The following is a 22,648-nucleotide window of genomic DNA, read 5'->3' on the forward strand; positions in this document are numbered from 1 at the left end:
GACGGTTAATGGCTTTGCAGCCAGGTCACCATTTGCAGCCCCGGGCCTGGCCTGATTTCATGCCAGGAATTTAGCATCTCAAGGAAGGGAGCTGTTCACTTTAGCACAGTTGATATCCCCCATCAAGGGTATCCAGTGCACAGAAGGAACAGAGCCAGGATTCTACCCACCGTGCTAGCGTTTCCCCCCTCCCCCATCCTTAAACCAATAAGCACAAAAGGGGAAACTTCTCAAGTGTGTTTGACAACCTTAAGGTCCTTGTCAATTCAGGGCATTTGCCTCCATTCCGGGCAGCTGCACCCATGTGAACCCCTAGTGCAGAGAGGCAAAGCTCTTTGCACCGATGCTCACTTTTGCTTGAAACTTGCCACCGCAAGGTGTGTCCTTGGCGGTCCCTCGGCCTCTCCTGTTCTTTGCCTGGGGCACATGCAGTTGTCTCCCGAGGACTGAAATGCTTTAGTTGAACTCAAGTTATTTGGGCTCAGTGCAGAGGGATTTGGGTGCAATGGAACAGCCTTTGCTATGCAAGAGGTCAGCTCTATGCATCTATGAAACAGGGATCAAGTCCCCCTGGTGCAAACGGCAGCTTTGTCTGTCTGTGTGAGGGGCTGGCCTCAATGCAGGTGCCACCAGTGGCTGGAATCGGGGCAGATCCCCATTGCAGCTGAGGCCTCGATATCATCCGCAGCATGTCCTTCTTGAAAATCACCAGTAAGAAAGCTCCACGGCACCAATTCTACCTTCAATGCCTCCCATCGAGACCCCCTCTCTGGCGCTGCCTCTGATGGATTTCCGCTGCTATAACCGCCTGGGGGTAAGCAAGCGATTCCAGTGCAGATTCACAAGCGGGAATAGACTCCAGCTTGCTCTTGCCTGAGCTCTGCCGGGCGAAGGAGCGTAAAAGGCAGGAAAGATCTTATTTATCACTGTGGCCAGCGGGTAGGAGTGACCCTCACTGGGAACAGATCTGTTGGGTAGCATGGGGCCGTTTCTACATCGTCGCTTTTCAAAACAGAACTGCCCTGAAAGCGACAGAGGCAAATGTGTTATGCAACGCGTCTGCTCTGCATCCCCTTGCAGCTCGCGGTCGTAGGTCATGAGTGAGGTGCAAGAGGCAACCGGAGTACAGCAGAGAAGGTTGGAGCCGCTAACAGGGGCGTTCAGAGAGGCTGCAGCGAGGTGGGACTAGACCCAGCTGTAGGATGGAAAGCAGCGAGGGGGTAATGCGGCCCAGGAGAAGAGCAGAGGGTATCGATAGCAGCGCAATAACAGAGGCTGTTGGGCCCCTGCAGCCAGGACATGGCCAGATACGGCAGAAGGGAATGCAGCCTAGCCACGGCCAGAGGTGACCAAACAGGCCAGAAAGTGGCGAAGGTGCAGGCTGGGGACTGTGGAAAAATCCCCATCTCTGAGAGCCGTCTGCTCTCCCGATATCTGCAGCGGTATTAATTAGATAATGCGAGAGCGAAGCAGGCCATTAGCAATCAATTACAACAAAGCGCTGGCAATAAATGCAGATAATTAGGCTCCCAAAAAGTAATTACGTTTGTTCCACTCCAGTGAACTTTTTATTTTAATAGTAATTAACTCTGGCTGGGGGCAGGGAGGGGAGGTTTTCATGACCTGCTGCGACCAGCCCAGTCTGCATGAAAAATGGAGGGTGTCTTCTTCCAGCTATGGACTTTCCCTGCTCTCCTTGAAACTTTTATATGCTGGAGGCCGCTCCAAACAGATCTTTTTTGGGTCACATTTTCCAGATAGGCGTCACCTAGGACGTGGAACCCGAGGATTTACCACAGATCATCATCATGCTCTTTTGCCCGGTCAAACCATCCCTGAAGTTTCCTAAAGCCTCGTGGGATAATTTGCTTGGAGACATGGGCGGCAGCTTTCGTTGCCACTGAACATGGCCAAATGAGGCATCTCAAGCCGCAGAGGGTGCTGCTAATGAGAATGCCATCAGCTGATTTATCCCTTTGACTAGAGGAACTTCTATGACCCTGTAGCATGAGTCCACAGAGCAGCTGTCTGTGCCCCTGGACCTGTTCTCCAAGAGGAAATGTTTGTAAACTACATTAATTTTTCAGGCTCGCCTGAGGAGCCAGTTGGCCTTTTGTTCACTCGTGCATTACTCAAACCACAATCAGCCCTATGACTGAGTGACAGCAACCTCTCTGTCTCTGTTTAAAAGAAACTCCACATCAAAGGGTATCCATCCAAGCCAAGGAAGGCCTTCGTATATATTTGAAAACACAATAACATAGGAATTATGAAACATACAGGCTTCAAAGCAGCAACATCCCTTCCCCTGCCTACGAAACATCATGTGACCAATACAGCTTAACCGTCCCACCAAGAGACTTGAGTGAATTTGGTGTTGATGAAACGTGGTGGATTGACAGCTTTGGGCCAGTTCTGCACTAGAGATCTGAGCCATTGGTAATCTGACTGGTACCATTGCATTTAGGGTAAATTGGCTGAAATTGGCAACAAGGGGCCAGTTGCCGTGAGGGGTGCGGCTGGTAAAGGTGGATTGCAAAGTCTCATTACAGTTGAGAATGATTAGAGTAAACTTCAGAGGATGCACACAGCCACCTCTGATGTAAGACCTTTTTCAACTGTATATTCATAATAAGTCTCCCTTAACTCATGTGTTCAGTTTCTGTTACTTGAAAACGTGGTGTTAAAGTATAAATATTGTAGCCAGTTACTTCATTCTATCATTCATTTATTGTGTGTTGTGTGATGTTAAGTTTACCTAACATACCATGTAATATATAATCATTGTATGTTGAATAGACTGAAGTGGTAGGATTATAGGCCTATAAGATTGATCAGTAATTAGAAGGGATAAATATGTATTAGGTATCTAAGTAAATAGGGCTGAAATGTGAGGCCTACAGGCTGAGGCCTGTATGATTTTAGCTTAGCCATACTAGGCCTTAGAATTAAGAAATGCTTGACATAAATGACCAAAAAATAACCCGATGCCATAAGATTACAGGGGAAAAATGTACCAATGGGTGATATTGCGAAAAATTAGCCATAAGATTCATTTTAGATCACAAAATGCCCGAGAGGTACCTTTTTTCTAACACATGCCTTACCCGCAGGATGCAGGTTGTGCATCAGTACTAATGAGAATAAAAGGAACTACACACAACCTATGAGAAATGCGGTACCCCAATATTCTTGGAGACACAATATGAATGAGGAAAAAGAGGGTTGACACTTTCACACACAGGCATAGTCAGAATCACATTGAAAAAGAGGGTGCCCAGATTGGGAAAATTGAGTTCCCTATGGGAAAATTCCAACAGGAACCATCCCTCTCCTGATGATCAATTAATGAGAGATCCATCAGACCGTAAGACTATCTAGGAGGATGTGAGTATGACTGTAGCTATAATTTGTGCGTGGATATGTGTAGGATTTATCTATACTTGAATAGTCATAACTTTGCTGGTAATTTAATAAAATTTAGAAAGGCTGTTAGACATTGTTCTTGTGACTGTCTGTGTTGCTTTCCTTGTTCCTAGAGGCTCTAGATCTGAAACAAGTGGCAGAGGTAACTTTCATTCTGTTGAGACTGAGACCGTAGCCAGTGGTGTAAAACGACATTATTAAATCCACTTTAACTAAAATAAAAGGTCACAATATCCCTTCATTCTGGTCTTAAACAATGGGAATCAAGCAGCATGGATACAATGCATCACAAGAGAAGAAAGCATGCCATATAAAGAGGTGTGACCAAAGCATTTCTGGATCTCGCATCTATGGAATGCAGGTAGGAAGGACTCTTGGTCTCTTGACCCCTTCAGTATTTCTGTTCTTCAAAACAAGCACAAGGAATTATCACGTAGAGTTTACTAAGGGCCACGTTCTTAGCTGGTATAAACTGGGGCAGCTTCATTCTTCACCTCAATCGAGCTACACCATTTTACACCAACTAAGAATCTGGCCCTAGAAACATTGTTCTGATTCTCCACCCACACTGTTCAGTGTTAGTCAGAACTGGAACCTGGAAGAAAGAAGAACATAAACTTTCCATGCTCGTTCATTTCTAGGAACATTTTAGTCTAGTCGATGAAATACCAGACATCCTTTTTGTGCTAACTGTTATGGCTTTTCATGATTAAAATGATCACCCCTTCCTGCTAGATACTGAAAGCATAAATTTCTTCCACTTATGCCTCTGAGAAGATTTAGAACATTGCTCTGCTGTGTCTGCAGGATAATTATTATGATTAAAACACATATATAACACTGTAAATAGCTAGCATCAAGTAGGTTCCTCTCCAGTCTTCAGCATTCTGATGCCAAACTGATTACCCTTTAAATTACATGTGGTATATAACCGAATTCTGTATCCACTCGCAGATCTTGATTGTGTCAATATTCCTGTCTAGATTTCCTTGCCATTCTTTATTTCTGTGCTTTGGAAAATAAGACTATAGTACTGTGCATTACCAGCTGAGGGGAGGGTACAGCCAGTGGTGAGCTGGAGCCGGTTCCCACTGGTTTGCTAGAACCGGTTGTTAAATTTAGAAGCCCTTTTAGAACTGGTTCTAAAAGGACTTCTAAATTTAACAACTGGCCAAAAGTGGCGCCTTAGGTGCCGACTCCGTGGGTACTCCGGGGCTGGAGCACCCACGGGGAAAATTTGGTGGGTGCAGAGCCCCCACCGGCAGCTCTCCGCCCCACCCCGCGCCCGGCCCCAGCTCACCTCCGCTCCGCCTCCACCCCTGAACGCACCGCCCCGCTCTGCTTCTCCACCCCTGCTTCCCGTGAATCAGCTGTTCTCGCGGGAAGCTGGGGAGGGCTGAGAAGAAGGCGGTGGCTTCGCGCTCAGGCCCAGGGAGGTGGAGGCGGAGTGGAGGTGAGCTGGGGCAGGGGTGGGGGCGCGAGGAGGGCCACCTGCACCGCAGCAGGTAACCCGGGGGAAGGGGGCACGCAGGGGAACCGCTCTCCGCCCCAGCTCGCCTCTGCCTCGCTGGGACTGAGCGCAAAGCCGCCGCCTGCTTCTCAGCCCTCCCCGGCTTCCCACACGAACAGCTGATTCATGGGGGCGGGGGCAAAGAAGCAGAGTGGGGCAGAGTGTAACTCAGGGGAGGAGGCAGAGGCAGAGTGGAGGTGAGCTGGGGCCGGGCGCGGGGCAGGGAGCTGCCGGTGGGTGCTCTGCACCCACCAAATTTTCCCTGTGGGTGCTCCAGCCCCGGAGCACCCATGGAGTCCTTTTGATGTGATCAGTCGGGGGAGCGGCTGCTCCCCCTCAGCTACGATCCCCAGGGACCTGCCAGCTGCTTCCTGGGAGCTGCTCCAGGTAAGCACCGCTGGGACTCCCCACCTCGCCCGCCAGCCAGTCCCTCTGGCTCTTAGGGGCGAGGTGAGCACCCACTACGGTGGCCCACGAGACCCTCCTGTCCAGTTCTGGGGGCAGTCAGGGGACGGGGAGGGGGGTAGATGGGGCAGGGGTCCGGGGGGGGCCGTCAAGAAACGCGGTGGATTGGATGGGGCAGGAGTCCTGGGGGGGCAGGGGTGGGCCACGACCCCCTGGTGTGGTGAGGAGAGAACCGGTTGTTAAGATTTTGGCAGCTCATCACTGGGTACAGCACCTCTCTTAAGGTCTGGTCCACAATGGTTGTTTATCCCCATTTCAGCTACTGTTTTTTGCTGCACAAGTGCAAACCCTTAGCGTAGATGGGGTAAATTGCTATCAATCACTGTTTTCATCCATGCATCTAATACTGGTTTCAAGCAGGGGTAAAGTGCACCAGTGCAAATTGCAGTTTATAGCCTGTCTACCTAGGAGTTTGCACCAGTGCAGCTATACTGGGGGCTGTCTAGCAGTGGCTTAAACCTCCCATGTAGCCACGGTCTTTGATTCAGTTAGAAGCCTGGTACATAAATTGCCCTAAGCTGTTGAGACTGGAGAGGAACTAAGCATTTCATGTATCAGCTTGATTGTGGACCCCTTCCTTTTAGGCTAACGCTAAACAGTGTCAGCAGTGTGCCCTTGTTGCCAAGAAGGCCAATGGCATTTTGGGATGTATAAGTAGGGGCATAGCGAGCAGATCGAGGGACGTGATCGTTCCCCTCTATTCAACATTGGTGAGGCCTCATCTGGAGTACTGTGTCCAGTTTTGGGCCCCACACTTCAAGAAGGATGTGGATAAATTGGAGAGAGTCCAGCGAAGGGCAACAAAAATGATTAGGGGACTGGAACACATGAGTTATGAGGAGAGGCTGAGGGAGCTGGGATTGTTTAGCCTGCAGAAGAGAAGAATGAGGGGGGATTTGATAGCTGCTTTCGACTACCTGAAAGGGGGTTCCAAAGAGGATGGCTCTACACTGTTCTCAATTGTAGCAGATGACAGAACGAGGAGTAATGGTCTCAAGTTGCAGTGGGGGAGGTTTAGATTGGATATTAGGAAAAACTTTTTCACTAAGAGGGTGGTGAAACACTGGAATGCGTTACCTAGGAAGGTGGTAGAATCTCCTTCCTTAGAGGTTTTTAAGGTCAGGCTTGACAAAGCCCTGGCTGGGATGATTTAACTGGGAATTGGTCCTGCTTTGAGCAGGGGGTTGGACTAGATGACCTTCTGGGGTCCCTTCCAACCCTGATATTCTATGATTCTAAACTACGTGCTTTTCCTTCTGTCAAATTAGCTGAATTGTTTACACGCAGGATGTTTCGAAGGCGCAGTAATTCGAGAGACACATAGAGTAGCAGCCATGTTAGTAGGTATCCGCAAAAAGAACAGGAGGACTTGTGGCACCTTAGAGACTAACCAATTTATTTGAGCGTAAGCTTTCGTGGGCTACAGCCCACTTCATCGGATGCATAGAATGGAACATATAGTAAGAAATACATACAGAGAACAAGAAAAGGTGGAAGTAGCCGTACCAACTGTAAGAGGCTAATTAATTAAGATGAGCTACAAAAGTTTTTTTCTTCTGCTGATAATAGCTCATCTTAATTAATTAGCCTCTTACAGTTGGTACGGCTCCTTCCACCTTTTCTTGTTCTCTGTATGTATATCTATCTATATATCTATCTTCTTACTATATGTTCCATTCTATGCATCCGATGAAGTGGGCTGTAGCCCACGAAAGCTTGCGCTCAAATAAATGTGTTCGTCTCTAAGGTGCCACAAGTCCTCCTGTTCTTTTTATAGTCTGGATTATTGTTCTTTTTATTCAAGGTTTGCCAAGTAGATACTGGCCAATTTCTCTGCCAAGACAAGTAATAGGGAAGTAAACCATCACCTGCTGGCTTCAAACAAGTCCTTTACCACAGTGGCTTTCAACCTGTGGTCCACAGACCTCTGCAGACTATGTCTAAGATTTCCAAAGGGGTCCGCACCTCTCTGCACATTAAAATTTTTTTTAGGGGTCTTCAAATGAAAAAACGTTGAAAACCACTGCCCTACCGCTTCCTTCATAGCGGTAACCACGTCAGAGCAGACCTGTTGGAACGCTTTGTGTCTCAGCCTATTGACTGCTGTCGGACATAAAAAAACGAGAGCTCCTATCCGTTCTACTCCAGCTTGCATCTCATCCTCCAGCTATGATGGACAACCGCAGGAGAATACAGAAACCTTGGACAACCACCCTGGGGCATGTTCCGCTCGTGGACTGCAACACCCACCATGCCACAGGGGACTGGGCACCCCACAGCTGACGTCCGCCTGATGGATTTTGCTCACACCACTTATAAAGGGTCTAAGAATAATCATGGGGTGGGCCAGACCAGGGCTCCATGTTCTGTGTAAAATCTGGTCTGCCCCGACCCAGCAGACTGGGGGCAGGTCAGGGCTAGGAGCATGCACCAGGCTCTGCCCCCTGCACCCCACCGTCCCCTGCTCCCAGCCACAGGGGCCTCTCAGGGCACATGTCCATGTCAGGCGCTAGCCCCTTCGGCGCATGCGTATCCGCCGCCTTAGCTCCACCTCCTGCCCGAAGCACATGGCTTCGCTGGACTATGCTGCGCATGCGCCACCTGACCTCCGAACGGCCGCTCTGAGTGCGCACGCGCCTTCCGCTCTCGGCCAGTGTTTCCCTCTCGGCCTCTGTAGTTTTGACTAATTAGCGAGCTTATTGGCCTACTCCGGGTCACGTGACCTGTTAATCGTCTGTGGCCGGGTACGTGACGCCGCGGGAGCCGCAGTCCCGAGATGGCGGCCACCCGCTGCCGGCGGTTTCCGGAGCTCTGCGAGGAGTGGCCGGGGGAGGAGACCAAGCGGGCCCGGGACCTGGGCGCCTTCCCGCGGCAGCGGGGGCCCAGGCCTTCCGGGAGGGGGCGAGCACCCAGGTGAGCGCCGCGGGGCGGGAGCGCGGCCGGGCCCCCGGGGGGGCCGGGGCTGGGGCCCTGGGGGGGAGACAGCCACGGCCCGCGCCTCGCAGCCCCCCCCAGCTACTCCCGGGCACCTACACCCCGTGCAGCCCCCCAGCCACCCCCGGTTTATCTCCCCTTCACAACCACTGCCCCACAGCTCCCCTGCCCCCCCCCAGGCCCTCACAGGCCCCCAGCCCCACCCCAGCTACTGCCTGACACCTTCACCCCCTGCAGCCCCCCAGCCACCCCCGGCTTCTCTCCCCTTCACAACCACAGCTCCCCTGCCCCTCACAGCCCCCCCCAGCGCCCCAGCTACTCCCTGACACCTACACCCCGTGCTCACCCCGTGCTCACCCCCTGCAGCCCCCCAGCCACCCCCAGCTTATCTCCCCTTCACAACCACTGCCCCACAGCCCCTCTGGCCCCTCACAGCCCCCCCAGCTACTCCCTGACACCTACACCCCCGAAGCCCCCCCCACCACCCCCTTACACCTGTACCCTATACACGCCCCTTCAGGCACCTTGCCTTACATCTCTGCCTGTTGTCACTGCCCTCCCCAGCCCCTCACAGCCCCCCCTTACACCTGTACCCCATAGTGGCCCTTCAGCCACCTCTTCTTACATCTCTGCCTGCAGTCACTGCCCCCCCACGCCCCTCACAGCCCCCCCCCACACACACACCTGTACCCCCTACACACCCCTTCAGCCACCTCTTCTCTTACATTTCTACCTGCAGTCACAGTCTTCTCCTCTGGCACCCCCAATCACCCCCTTACACCTATACCCCATAAGCACCCCTTTTAGCCCTACAGCCACCTCTTCTCTTACATCTCTACCTACAGCCACTGCTCCCCTGTCTACTGTCTGTTTTATTCACATGATTAAGATTTGCTGGGGGGGGTTTCTTCAGTGCTGTCTGCTACACATGTGGGTTGCTCTTTGTCATTTGTTGAAACGTTTCCACTTTAATTATTAATTGGGCCAAAGCAAGAGGTAGCTCTGAGATGACTTCCTTAGTTCAGTGGTTATGGCACTGAGCTGTGATGTTGGAGGCCTTGGTTCAATTCCCACCTCTTCCTGCCACGAAGGGATTTGCTACCTAAGCTGTTTTGTTTTGTTTTAATTAAGTGAGCACAAGAGGAAAAAACTTAAAAATGAATCACTCTTGTCCCGGACCCCTGTCCAGACTATGGGAGATCCAGTCCCCCCTCTGCCAGGGGACTTGAACATGGATCTCCCACATCCCAGGGGCCACGCCCCCTGCACGGTGGGTGGTTCTTAATTCAAGCCCCCTTCCTTTCTCAGGAAGACAATGGCTCCTATGAATGAGAGGGGATTTAAACAAGGACCCCCCACCTCAGTCACCTGGGAGAGAGGAGAACCCTCTTCAAACCCCTTCTAAGGGGCAGAGGGAGGACTCAAACCAGGATCGCCTATATTCTGGGCGAGAGTCCTAGCCATGGGACTATAGTGTGATTCTAGCTTTTTAGTTGGCCCAATGAATAGTTTAATTAAAGTGGAACAGCCTCAAAAGGCAAGACTGAGGGAGCTCCCTGTTCAGATCCCAGCTCCTCATCAGGCGGAGGGGGGAATCAAACTAGGGTTGCTAGCATCCCAGTAGCAGACCCTGACCACTATGCTAGAGAGGGCTGCTCATGTCTGAGACTTGCTTGGGTCCAATTAATAGTGAATTAAAGTGGAACAGCTTCAATAGGAAAGATTGAGGGATCTTGTTCCACATGAACACTGCTCATTTTTGCCCCTAGCATTGTGCAAAAGAGTGATTTCGTCCCATCCCAAGAACAAGCATGAAATATCAGCTGGGGTGTGTCAGTAACCTAATTGCATGCTGTCATTTATAAGCCTGCTCCCATTATCTACAGAGTGAGCAGTTTTGAGGGCAAAGAGGCAAAACACTCCGACCTGGTCATCTATCAAAGATGATCCAACAGTCTTGGGAGGTAGCTACGTCTCTGCCTGTTGATGGCTTTCTAAATTAGGACCATTACTTTGAATTCGTGGCATGGACAGACCTGACCTAGCCAGACAGATAAAGCACCAAGCAGTAGCTGACAAGTAGCCCTGGCTCAGTGTCATTAGCAAGATTTGAAGGTGGGTAACTGCAAGACAAGGCAACTGCACTTCTTCAGCGTCAGCAGCCTCTGACTCACTGGTATCTTTATTGTACTGTGGGGAGAAGCAAGCAACTCTGGATAACATGCGCGAACACAAGTGAGCAACTGTCACCAACAATAGCCTCCTTCAGGCAGCACCTGAAAGGTGCAAATTATCAGTCATACATAATGGAATCATGCAACAGGTCAGTATCTTCAAGTGTCCCCTGTCAACAGGGGATGGGCAAGAGATAGCATGGGCCAGCCAGCTTCTAGAGTGATGATGCTACCACCTGCTCCAGCCGCCATCCTTTCTGCAGTGTAGCTGTGTGAGTAGCTGTGCAACAAGGAGATATAAATGCTGCAGGGATTTGGGGCTTTCGAGGCTCGCAGCTGGGACAGTGACGAGTGTAGCAAACGTGTGTTGAACACATCAGAGACAGATTCTGAGGGGTGTGTTAGAAACATTTCAACTCTCTGCCACTTACTGAGACTTTTTCTGAGTGAATATAGCTCAGAGGAGTGTTGCATTAGACATGCAGCAGCTCGTAGTGATATGTAGGGTTACATAAGAGGATGTGGTTATACTTTGTTATTCACACATGACAGTCTGCAGCCCTTCTACTAAGCGTCATTACTGTTCTATAGGTAGCTTACGTGTACTGTCCTTGTATTCAGGGATAGGACGGAAGCACCCCATGCACCGCTACAGACTAGGGACCGAGGGGCTAGGCAGCAGCTCTGCGGAAAAGGACCTAGGGGTGACAGTGGATGAGAAGCTGGATATTTTGGGCTGTATAAGTAGGGGCATTGCCAGCAGATTGAGGGACGTGATCGTTCCCCCCATATGACATTGATGAGGCTTCATCTGGAGTATCCAGTTCATCTGTGTCCAGTTTTGGGCCCCACACTACAAGAAGGATGTGAAAAAACTGGAAAGCATCCACCGAAAGGCAACAAAAATGATTAGGGGACTGAAACACATGACTTCTGAGGAGAGGCTGAGGGGGGATTGTTTAGTCTGCGGAAGAGAAGAATGAGGGGAGATTTGATAGCTGCTTTCAACTACCTGAAAGGGGGTCCAAAGAGGATGGATCTAGACTGCTCTCAGTGGTAGCAGATGACAGAACGAGGAGTAATGGTCTCAAGTTGCAGTGGGGAAGGTCTAGGTTGGATATTAGGAAAAACTTTTTCACTAGGAGGGTGGTGAAGCACTGGAATGCGTTACCTAGGGAGGTGGTGGAATCTCCTTCCTTAGAAGTTTTTAAGGTCAGGCTTGACAAAGTCCTGGCTGGGATGGTTTAGTTGGGGATTGGCCCTGCTTTGAGCAGGGGGTTGGACTAGATGACCTCCTGATGTCCCTTCCAACCCTGATAGTCTATGATTCTATGATAGTAAGGTAATTACAATTGTATTATGTGGGTTTTAGACTTTTCTCCAGCTGAGCACATAACATCAAAACTATATGTTTTATAATTAGCTGCAGAATGTCATAAAAATAGCAGACAGATAAAACTTTACTCAAACCAGTCCATTCTATAAATGACAAGATGTTGTGTGACTACACACTTTAGCTTTAACTGCAGGCCAAAAAGTATAGGAAAATGCATAAAATATATCAGCTGGGGTAAAGAGTTTCCAGACGTTCCAAAGCAGTACTATTTTGAGTACATAGTTGCATTATCAAATGTATTTAGAAGCTTTCTGCCAATTTTGATAAAAATTAAAACGATGCTTCTACAAGTTATGGCCCTCTTTGTGATTTTATGATTTTTTCAGACAGGCACAGGAAGAGAAGTCACAGGTAGCAGGAGGCTGGATGGCTTAGGGGAAGGGTGAGAAGATGGAATCTTTCATCTTTAAGGTCCTGCTTTGAACCCAACACAGGTCAGTATTGGCCAAAAACTGTCACCATCTGAGGCGGCAGCATGGTCTAGTAGACAGGGCCCTGGCGAGGGAGTAAGACCTGGGGCAGTCACTCCCCACTCTCCCTGTCTTGTCTATTTAGATAGTGAGCTCTTCTTGTACTATGTGCACGTACAGCGCCTAGCACAATGGAGCCTCTAGGGTAATAGCCACTAGGGTAATAGCCATAGTAATAGCCACTTAGTAGTCTAATGAATTGGTCCAGGTGCCAGTGGGTATATATCCCCCAGACCATTTCCCACGCTGTACCTGTCTCAGCACTGGGAACTTTAGCTTCTGTGGTGGTTACCGCAGCACATTTCCCCAGCAGTAAGATTCATGTGCAATCTTTAATTTAGAAGAGACGTAGGTTTTATGGAGTCTAGATTCACAGATTGTAAGTCCAGAAGGGACCATTATGATCATGTAGCCTGACTGACCTCCTGCATAACACAGGCCAGAGAACCTCAAGTATAGCAATGTCTGCATCAAACCCAATCATTTGTGAACTACAGCATATCTTTTAGAAAGACCTGGAGTTTTTAAAATCAAGACTGGAAGCAATAGAGGCTGTGGAGCTGGAAATTAATTCAGAGAAGAGAGGAAGCAATAGTCCATCTATTTGAAGTCCCTTAGTAAATAATAATTATCTTTAGCCCTTATGTGTATGTGTGTATATATATATATATATATATATATATATATATATATATATATATAGCTTGTCGTCCAAAAACCTCAAAGCACTTTAGAAAGGAAGTCAGTATCATTATCCCCATTTGACACATGAGGCACAGGGAGGTGAAGTGACTTGCCCAAGGTCACCCAACAATCCAGTGGCAGAGCTCCACTTACACCCCCTTCTCTCCCCCTCCAACAAATCAAATAGCTTCTGGCACACATTTTAGTTGGGTTTTTGTTTTTAATTAGTCATGTTAAACTAATGACCATCGGGTCGCTCTCTCAGAGAAAACAACAAAAGGCACACACAAAAAAGTAAAGTCAGAATGCCTGAGACAACAACTCCAGCTTAGGAAAGCAACTCTTGAGACGCTGGTTGGAGTTATATTGGCAACATGGCTCTCACATCCTCCGGCCTCGCCAGCAATTGTTATTTGACTAACGCCACTGGGACTCTCTTTCCAAAAAGAACAACAACTCAAATAATAACCAGTGCGCTCTGGTCCCCAGGGAACATGCCGAGATCACCCCTTGGAGCAGGGGGAGGAACTCCCCCTGTGAAGAAATCGGCCCCAAGAAATCAACATTTGGCACTGAAATGGCGCCTTCCGCCAGGAATAAAACGTTACATTAAAACATTCAAATTTGGGTTTTTAAAAGCACATTGAGGCAAGGTCTGTGTGTGGAGGGTAGAGAGGGAGGAGTCGTGGGGGCATAAGCCATCTCCTCTGTTCTCTCTGCTCCCTAGGAGCGTAGACAGACACACTAGAGCGCCCAGGCCTCTCTCTTCGTGGCCCTGAAGAGCCAATGGGACAATCCGATAGGGAGGCAGGAGAAAAGAAGCAGATTGATGCTCATTCCCCTTTAACAAGGATACTGCAGTGATGTACAGTAATGGCCCAAGCCGCCACACTACGGTGCTTGGGGAGAGGTTACCGGAGTACTCTTCACAAGGGCATGGCCAAGTGTGGAGAAGGTTGGCCGACACCCCGCAGTTCACATCCCGGCTCTTCCAGGGGCTGCTCCTCCCCCATCTCCGCAAAATACCCAGCCCCTCTTGAAACTGATTTGTAAGTTTCTAGTTGAGTTTTCCTAATAGGAATTCAACACTTGTCTCTTAACGTGCTAGTGCAGAAACGCCTACAGCTCGGCAACCCCGAACGCCAGAGGAGACCGGAGCCCTCCCGTACTTGTAGCTAGGCGGCCTTTGCACGCATGAGAGGCATATTATAAATATAAAATCATATCTGCTACAAACAGAAGACGTATATTGTACATCTCTTACCCATATACACAAGACCACAATATACACATATGCCTTGGAGGAAGAGGAGTGTCATCATGGAAAGAGGATTTTAAGAGGCACAGCTCCCCCCCTGCCAGCCCTGCTGGGGGGGTGGGGTGAGAGGCTGTGCACACAGCAGGTCAGATCAGTCACAGGAGGAGTCTTGTCCAGTGGACATGTGTCACTCAGAACAGTGCATGGATGGGCCAGTCTCCCTCACACATGTGCATGCCCCACAACATGCATGCACCCATGTGCTGCATGAGAGGAAAAGAGAGAGTGCGCAAGCCTGTCTCCCGTTACCCTTGAAGTGCTGCGTTTCTTCAGACACTTGGAACGAAGCTAGGCCCTGAGAGCTTTTTGCATCCTACAGCACGGCTGCCCTCAGAAAGGGTTCCACCCAGGCAGGTCTCTGGTAAGGCATCTTCGTCTGGGAGTTGGATCAAACTGTGTCTGAAGAGAAAATGGACCCAGCTGGGAGCGTGTGCGCTTGGGTAGGCTAACAGGAGGCAGCAAGGCTCAGATGGCTGGTGACAGCCAGGCCTGCGGAGGCATCCAGAGGCTCAATCCTTGGCTCAGTTTATACTTAAAGCCCCAGAAGCTGCCACTCTTTGCCTCCTTTCTCCCCAGACTCGGGCCACCACAATGGCATGGAATACTGATGGTCGTTTGAGTGGCACATCCACACACGGAGTGGCAAGCAGGCAGACGTAAGAGTTAAGACAAAAGTCGATGTGAGCTTTGTACAGCTAGGAGTGGCTCCTGGCCAGCGCGTCCGAGGACTTCGACGATGAAATGCCACAGTGATTAGATCAGGCCGGGGTGGGGAGACCAAGTCCTGGCACCTATCGGCGGTAGTGATTGGGGGCATCCGCAAACATGTACTTGAGTCTGTAGGCTTCAGCAAGGAGGAGTCCAATCTCTTCGTTGCCCCAATGTATTGTTGGTAGGTTTTGTAACAACATTAGAAGACCCTGAAACAAGGGAAAAAGGGGTTCTTATTTTGGGAGGCAGTGGAGCAAGGATTCCAGCCGTAGGGCAAATTTAGATCTGGTATGAGTAGGCACAGCAGCACTGAATCATGATATGTTCTAGCTTTAGTACACAGAGCACTTTCCATCCATCAAAGTGCTTTACAAAGGTGGTTGAGGGGGAAACTGAGGCACAGAGCGGGGATGTGACTTGCCCGAGGTCATTCAGCAGGCCAGCAGCGGAGCTGGGAATAGGACGCAGGTCTCCTGAGTCCCAGTCAAGTGCCCTGTTCATGCCTACCATGCTGCCTCCATGATGTCAATGGAGTTGCACCTGTTTACACTAGATCTGAACATGGTCCTGAAGGCAGAGGTAGAGATAGCCTCATCAACACTGCACATACGCAGACACACACCTCACTCCTGCATGCTGGCGGCCACCCAAAGGTGGACAGTGGACTCTTTATTAACCATGGAAAATGGAGTCCCATCCCCCTGCCCTTTTCCTGATGCACTGAAGCCTTCATACCTCACGTCTGCAGCACACAAGTCTTTATAGCGAACAAGCCTGATCTCAGCACACATGAAGTGCTCCCTCTTTATCCAACTGGATTTCACATTCCCTGGTCTATTGAAACGATTGCAGTGCTCAGACCCTGGCAGCAGCAAAACCTGCTTACCCAGCTCTGTGTGAGAGTTGGATACACACCCTGGTATGCCCCTCTTCAGCTTCCAGGCTGCTTCCGGAGGGTCTCAGAGCACTTGTCAGAGGGGCACTAACGGAGCCTCACAACCCCACTGTGAAATACAGCATTAACACTCCAGCTTTACAGATGGGAACCACAGCACAAAGACACACAAGGTCAGACAGTGAGTCTGCAGCAGAGGATCCCAGAGCACCTGGCTCTGCCCTGTGCTCAGTGTAACCAATCACGTGTCCTCTATTAACGTGGTTATGGGACGGTCATGCAGGGGTCCTCCAGTCAGAGGAGTTGAATGGTGACACCTTGGTGTAGATTTTATGATCTGATCTATCACTTGGGTGCAATCAACACGCGCACAGCCGCATGCGGTGCATCTCTGTGCTTGATGTTTAACCACTTACACGTAAACCACCCAACTGTGGCAATTATGTCGCCCGCCCTCCTCCCCACCAGGGATTCACCTGGAAGTCCTCCTCATCCAGGATCTCTTTCCGCCACTTGATCAGGAAGGCGGCACAGACATACAGGTGGAAATGGGAGAATCCTTCCGGCTCCGACTGGAAAGGACACAAAACTCTGGGTCAGTCCTTGCAGCATGAGGATAGCACCGGCAAGCCCAGCGTAGCCTGCCTTTGCTCCAGGCTCTCCCCAGCAGGCCTGTGGCAGGCACTCAGGGCTGCACTGCACAACAAGGCAGACAAGAGGAAGGAGCAGGTCACTTTGCTGCTGCTGATCTCTCTGAGCGCAACACCCTTCCCAGCACTGCAGCTGCCCCATGCCCACCACTGGGGAGGCTGTGCTGGGAGCCTGCCCGAGGGCAAAAAACGGGGAGGCTGGGAAGTTTTAGTCCTACGTACCTGGTAGGTGTCCCACAGGCGGATAGTGCAGCGCAGGGGGAGCTCCCTCATCAGCAGATTGTTCATCCAGCGAAAGGCAAACTGCAGGTATTCGACCTCATATTTCCTAAAGTGATTGTGTACCTGCTCTGAAACAGCACATTCCATTACACATCTGGATCCCCATGGGGCCCAAGGCTCTGTGCCCTAATGCCCTGCCCCTCAAAGCACTCTCAGGACCAATCCCCTCCCCTGTCCAAATGCATTTCAACCCAATCCCCTCTCCCCATTAAACCAAGCCTCCTCCTACCATGTGCATTAAAGTCCCCTGTTCTGTTAAACGATGCCCCCTTCCACATGCATTTCAACCAAGTCCCCTCCCTTGCTAAACCTCAGTCCCTTCTACCATGTTTTCTCTGGCCAAATGACTCTGATTTGTGCCAAGCTATGCCCTCGCCCACATGCCTTCCAGCCTAGCCCTCTCCCCTGCCAAGCCATGACCCCAGCTGTGTCTCTTCCACCTGAGTCCCTTCTGCCTCCTAATCCACCCCACCAAAACCATGTCGCCTCCCACATGCCTTCCAGCCAACCCAACCCCCTTCCTCATCAAGCCACATCCATCCCAACTAATTCCGCCGCACTTCCCCTCTCCAAACCAAGCCCCACTTCCAGCCCCTTCCCATGGTTTGTAGCCTCTGTCCTGATCCGGATACCATCTGGCACAACCACTGGTCTTTGGGAACCTCGTGGGGGAATGGGAGAGGAATTGTTACAGTGCAAGCCTGCTCTCTGCCTCCGTGCGTATGCTAGAATTCCAGAGGGAAATCATGTCCATCAACAGCTTCCACCCTGTTGAATACTCCACTTCTTCAAATAAAGACCCATCATATCACTGCAATCAGTGATTACTAAACAGTAATAAGTCACCAGGACCAGATGCTATTCACCCAAGACTTCTGAAGGAACTCAAATGTGAAATTGCAGAACTACTAACTGGTATGTAACGTATCATTTAAATCAGCTTCTGTACCAGATGACTGGAGGATAGCTAATGTGACGCCAATTATAAAAAAAAGGGATCCAGAGGTGATCCCGGCAATTATAGGCCGGTAAGCCTAACTTCAGTACCAGGAAAACTGGTTGAAACTATAGTTAAGAACAGAATTATCAGACACATAGATGAACACTATTTGCTGGGGAAGAGTCAACATGGTTTTTGTAAAGGGAAATCATGCCTCACCAATCTACTAGAATTCTTTGAGGGGGTCAACAAGAATGTGGAGAAGGGTGATCCAGTGGATATAGTTTACTTAGATTTTCAGAAAGCCTTTGACAAGGTCTCTCACCAAAGGCTCTTAAGCAAAGTAAGGAGTCATGGGATAAGAGAGAAGGTTTTCTCATGGATCAGTAACTGGTTAAAAGATAGGAGACAAAGGGTAGGAATGAATGGTCAGTTTTCAGAATGGAGAGAGGTAAATAGTGGTGTCCCCAAGGGGTCTGTACTGGGACCAGTGCTGTTCAACATATTCCTAAACGATCTGGAAAAAGGTGTAAATAGTGAGGTGGCAAAATTTGCAGATGATACAAAACTACTCAAGCTAGTTAAGTCCAAAGCAGACTGTGAAGATTTACAAAGAGATCTCACAATACTGGGTGGCTGGGCAACAAAATGGCAGATTAAATTCAATGCACATTGGAAAACATAATCCCAACTATACTGATAAAATGATGGGGTCTAAATTAGCTATTACCAGTCAAGAAAGAGATCTTCGAGTCATTGTGGTTAGTTCTCTGAAAACATCCACTCAGTGTGCAGCGGCTGTCAAAAGAGCTAACAGAATGTTGGGAAATCGTTAGGAAAGGGGTAGATAATAAGACAGAAAATATCATGTTGCCTCTATATAAATCCACGGTACGCCCACATCTTGAATACTGCATGCAGATGTGGTCGCCCCATCTCAAAAAAGATATATTGGAATTGGAAAGGGTTCAGAAAAGGACAACAAAAATGATTGGGGTATGGAACAGCTTCCATATGAGAAGAGATTAGTAAAACTGGGACTTTCAGCTTGGACAAGAGATGACTAAGGGGGGATATAATAGAGGTCTATAAAATCATGACGGGTGTGGAGAAAGTAAATAAGGAAGTGTTATTTACTCCTTCTCAGAACACAAGAACTAGGGGTCACCAAATGAAATCAATAGGCAGCAGGTTTAAAACAAACAAAAGGAAGTATTTCTTTACACAGCACAGAGTTGACCTGGGGAACTCTGCCAGATGATGTTGTGAAGGCCAAGACTATAACAGGGTTCAAAAAAGAACTAGATAAATTCCTGGAGGATAGGTCCATCAATGGCTATTAGCCAGGATGGGCAGGGATGGTGTCCCTAGCCTCTGTTTGCCAGACGCTGGGAATGGGTGACAGGAGATGGATCACTTGATGATTCCCTGTTCTGTTCATTCCCTCTGAGGCACCTGGCATTGGCCACTGTCAGAAGACAGGATACTGGGCTGGATAGACCTTTGGTCTGACCCAGTATGGCCGTTCTTATGAGCAAACTGCAGGGGGTGAGGAACAAGAGCTGTGCACAGCAAGACCTCCCCCTCCTGCCTTGCTCCCATTCGGATCTCCTCACCACCTACCATCGATCCGGCTGACGAGCTCCTCCAGTGCTTTGACCTTCTTCTGGATCCCGGGCTGTGCAAAGGTGTAGTTATCCTGCAGGAAGACAGTGAGAGTCAAGGGCAGCAGCTACTGTAGTGAAAGCATCCTGGAGCTTGGAACCCAGCTAAAAGACCTGCTCTCCTTCTGCCTACTCCTGGGATCGCTGAGATCAGCTGTCACACTTTTGCTAAGAGTCCCTGGATGTGAATTGTCCAGGAGACAGTGCGTTTGGGGTGGTGGGATCCTCTGCTCTGGAATTCACTTCCCTGTTGGGGAAGATTGCTGCCCTTCCAGGCCCAGTGTAAGCCAGACTCCCTGGAAAACATGAGCATTAGGGTTTTGCTTAGTGAGGCAGGGTGGTCTAGTAGTTAGATATACAGACTGAGAATCAGGAGACCTGAGGTGAAATCCTGACCCTACTGGGCCTTTTGCTGTAGACTTCCATAGGACCAGGCTTTCCCGCCTGGATTCTATTCCCAACTCACGCTGTAACTCTAGGTGAGTCCCTCAACCCCTCTGTGCCTTAGTTTCCCCATCTGTAAAGTAGGGGCAATTTTTTAAGGTGCTTTGTGATCCCCCAATTGGTGCTAAGTGGTAATTACTCTATTTTAAGTGGAAGGTGTTCGACTTTGATGTGTGTCTCATTGTGTGTTTTGTTTCTTGCTGCATATGGGGCGCTCAGATCACAAGAGAGCACACTTGAGAAATCTCTAAATAAGTGAACTTGTGTCAGGGAGCAAGGAAAGCGATTTGGAGCTTACAGAGAAAAATTCCTTTTTAATGGGGACGTACATAGGCAGAGAACGAGAGAGTACTTAATTCTCGCTTTATTAGGAAGGTCGATCCTGATAAAAGAGGGGAGTGTTTTTAATAAAGAAGACAGAGGACATCTATCATTGCCACTTGTAAGTCCATGTGTCTTTGTGGGACCCTGATCAAGTTGGTCCGCAGGCCTGTGTGGGACCACAAGCCAAGGCGGGGGGGTAGAAGTCTGCAGCAATATGGGGCAATGAGAAGCAGAGACGTGAGGAGCCGCACGTGACTGGGGAACAAGATGCATGAGAGATCAGAGAGCATACGCATGGAGACAGCTCTCATCAGAGAGGAGGGGTGGTGGATGTGGGAGTCAGTGTGTGGAGAAGTAGGATACCAGCCAACTGTTGAACAAGCAGTTTCAGAAGTCAGGCTAGAAGGGGGTCAAGAATAATCTCGGCACAACAGCCCTCTGAGGTACGACCTTCATTTTACTGAGAGGGGACTAGACACAGATAAGTGACTTGGACAAGGCCACTGAGTAATCAGTAGCTGAGCCAGGATTAGAACTCGGAAGTTCCTGGCTTTGAGTCCCCAGCCTCTAAAACTAGACAGGACGCAGCTTGTAACCAGAGGGGTTAGGTACAGGGAGATCACTAGGAATGTCACTCAAATTGGGGGTGCAGCCTGAGGGTAGAACAGATGGCTACCCAAAAACAGAGGGAGGACACTGGGATTGCTACCTAAGGGAGAGGGAGGAGCAGAGAGAAATCTGCTCAGGCCCATTTCCCGGTGCACTTACCTGTATGCCATCCAGTAGTTTGCTCATACACCAGAAGCTGTCGGCTTCAATGCTCCGCAACACATCCTGAGACAGGGTCGTCACGTCAAAGTTCTCCACATCCTCTTCTGTAAAACAAAAGGGGGAAGAGAATCCAGAGGACGTGTCTCCAAGGGTGTGGGGAGAGGAGGAGAGAGGGTGCATGAGTGCCTCGTATCTTTAAGAGGATCCTTTAATGTGGAGGGATGCCAGGCTGAGTTCCCCGTAGTGCCACCATCCTTGCTGCAAACACATTTCTGTGTTCCTGGTGCAACCTACCCTTGGCTTTGAGTCACTCTTCTGCTGCCAGGATCAAGGGGGAAAGGGGTGGGTAGAACTGGTTCTAGAAGCCAGAGCTGCTATGAACAAGATTGGTAACGAAGCTGTGCAGCACAGCAAAACATCAGCCCGGGAAATCTGGAAAGCCCAGTCCCCCTGCATGTGGGACAATCACGCTGCCTGGGGATCACCTGTAACACAATTATGCTTTGTAGGGCGGTAGTGTCTATAAGCCCCAAGCGCAGACCAAAACCCCGTTGTGCCAAGCGCTGCACAAATGGCGAACAAACAGTGCTTACAATCTAACAGTGCACCTTACCGTGACAGGAGAGCTGAGCCCAGAGCTACAGTGCCATTCCCTAGATAAGCCAGTAAAGACGCTCCAATGGCTGTGGGTTCCTTACCGGCTCTGGTCCTACTGGCTAGAATATGTACCAACATACCATCCCCAGGCACCACATCAAGGTCACCACAACCAACGAGTCGCTTCCTTGCTTACAACTAGGCTGGGCAGAATTCGATTTTTATTTTTGAGAATATTGAGGTTAATTTGTAAGCATTTTCATCAGTTTCAGCTGTCACCGTTGGGAAATTGGGGGGGGGGGTGCCAAGCAATCATTATTTAATGACAATAGGCATTGAGATTCCCAAAGTGAAAGCTCTCTATAACCATTAAAACACAAACTGTCAACATCACATGTCAGAATATGCAAAATAAATATCCTTAATCAACAAATCACGTGTTTTGACTGCTCATTTGCTAGCCCATATGGAACAAGCCTAATTCAAAAGCTTAACTCCCTGGATTTTTGACTCTTAAATTCTTAAGCAACTCGCCTAGCTCTGCATTTTGATTATTATTGCTGGAAATATTTTTTGTGGGTTTGCGTACACTGAAATTGACGTTTCTCTATATTTACCAATAAAAACCTGATCCATCCATGCCTACTTACGGCTCGCCTTTAAGAGTGTTGGTGGTGTATTAAAGCAAAGTCCCTAAAGTCAGGCCTGCAGGTCCAAGAGGACCAGCCATCTTCTTGGATCAGAGAAACAGTTTATCTGGAAGCTGGGTGGGGAAGATCAAGGAGACCAGGCTGGGAGGAAAAGCCTGTCCAATGGGGTATTTTGGGGGGTGGGGGAGTTTGCCCCATTTATAATCCTAATTCATCCCTGGAGGCCATGGGGATGGCAGGATGGTCACACAGCAACTCCCTTTGTGAAGGCAAGGGGATCATGCCCTAATCCAAGCTGAGAGAGATGCCCCAAGAGAAGCACACAGCATAGTTCTAAAGCCTG

The 22,648-nt window shown here is 49.4% G+C and overlaps 1 protein-coding gene and 1 long non-coding RNA gene across 3 annotated transcripts in view; one reads left to right on the forward strand and one right to left on the reverse strand.

Moving 5' to 3' along the window:
* LOC125625016 (uncharacterized) overlaps positions 1-3,537 on the forward strand; it is a 35,921-nt gene extending 32,384 nt beyond the window's left edge. For both annotated transcript variants that reach the window (XR_012665680.1, XR_007353446.2), the window contains one exon: positions 1,758-3,537. This is a non-coding gene — a long non-coding RNA (uncharacterized LOC125625016). The remainder of the gene's footprint in view (positions 1-1,757) is intronic.
* Positions 3,538-13,259: 9,722 nt separating this feature from the next.
* Positions 13,260-22,648, reverse strand: part of TBC1D22B (TBC1 domain family member 22B) — a 38,291-nt gene continuing 28,902 nt past the window's right edge. The window contains exons 9-13 of the mRNA XM_048826367.2: positions 21,056-21,162; positions 19,479-19,554; positions 16,856-16,983; positions 16,460-16,555; positions 13,260-15,297 (exon numbers count right to left, since the gene is read on the reverse strand). Of these exons, the coding sequence (XP_048682324.1) occupies positions 15,169-15,297; positions 16,460-16,555; positions 16,856-16,983; positions 19,479-19,554; positions 21,056-21,162 (536 nt within the window). The 3' untranslated portion in view covers positions 13,260-15,168. The remainder of the gene's footprint in view (positions 15,298-16,459; positions 16,556-16,855; positions 16,984-19,478; positions 19,555-21,055; positions 21,163-22,648) is intronic.

Source organism: Caretta caretta, chromosome 21, assembly GCF_965140235.1.
Source record: "Caretta caretta isolate rCarCar2 chromosome 21, rCarCar1.hap1, whole genome shotgun sequence".
Taxonomy (NCBI): Eukaryota; Metazoa; Chordata; order Testudines; family Cheloniidae; genus Caretta; species Caretta caretta.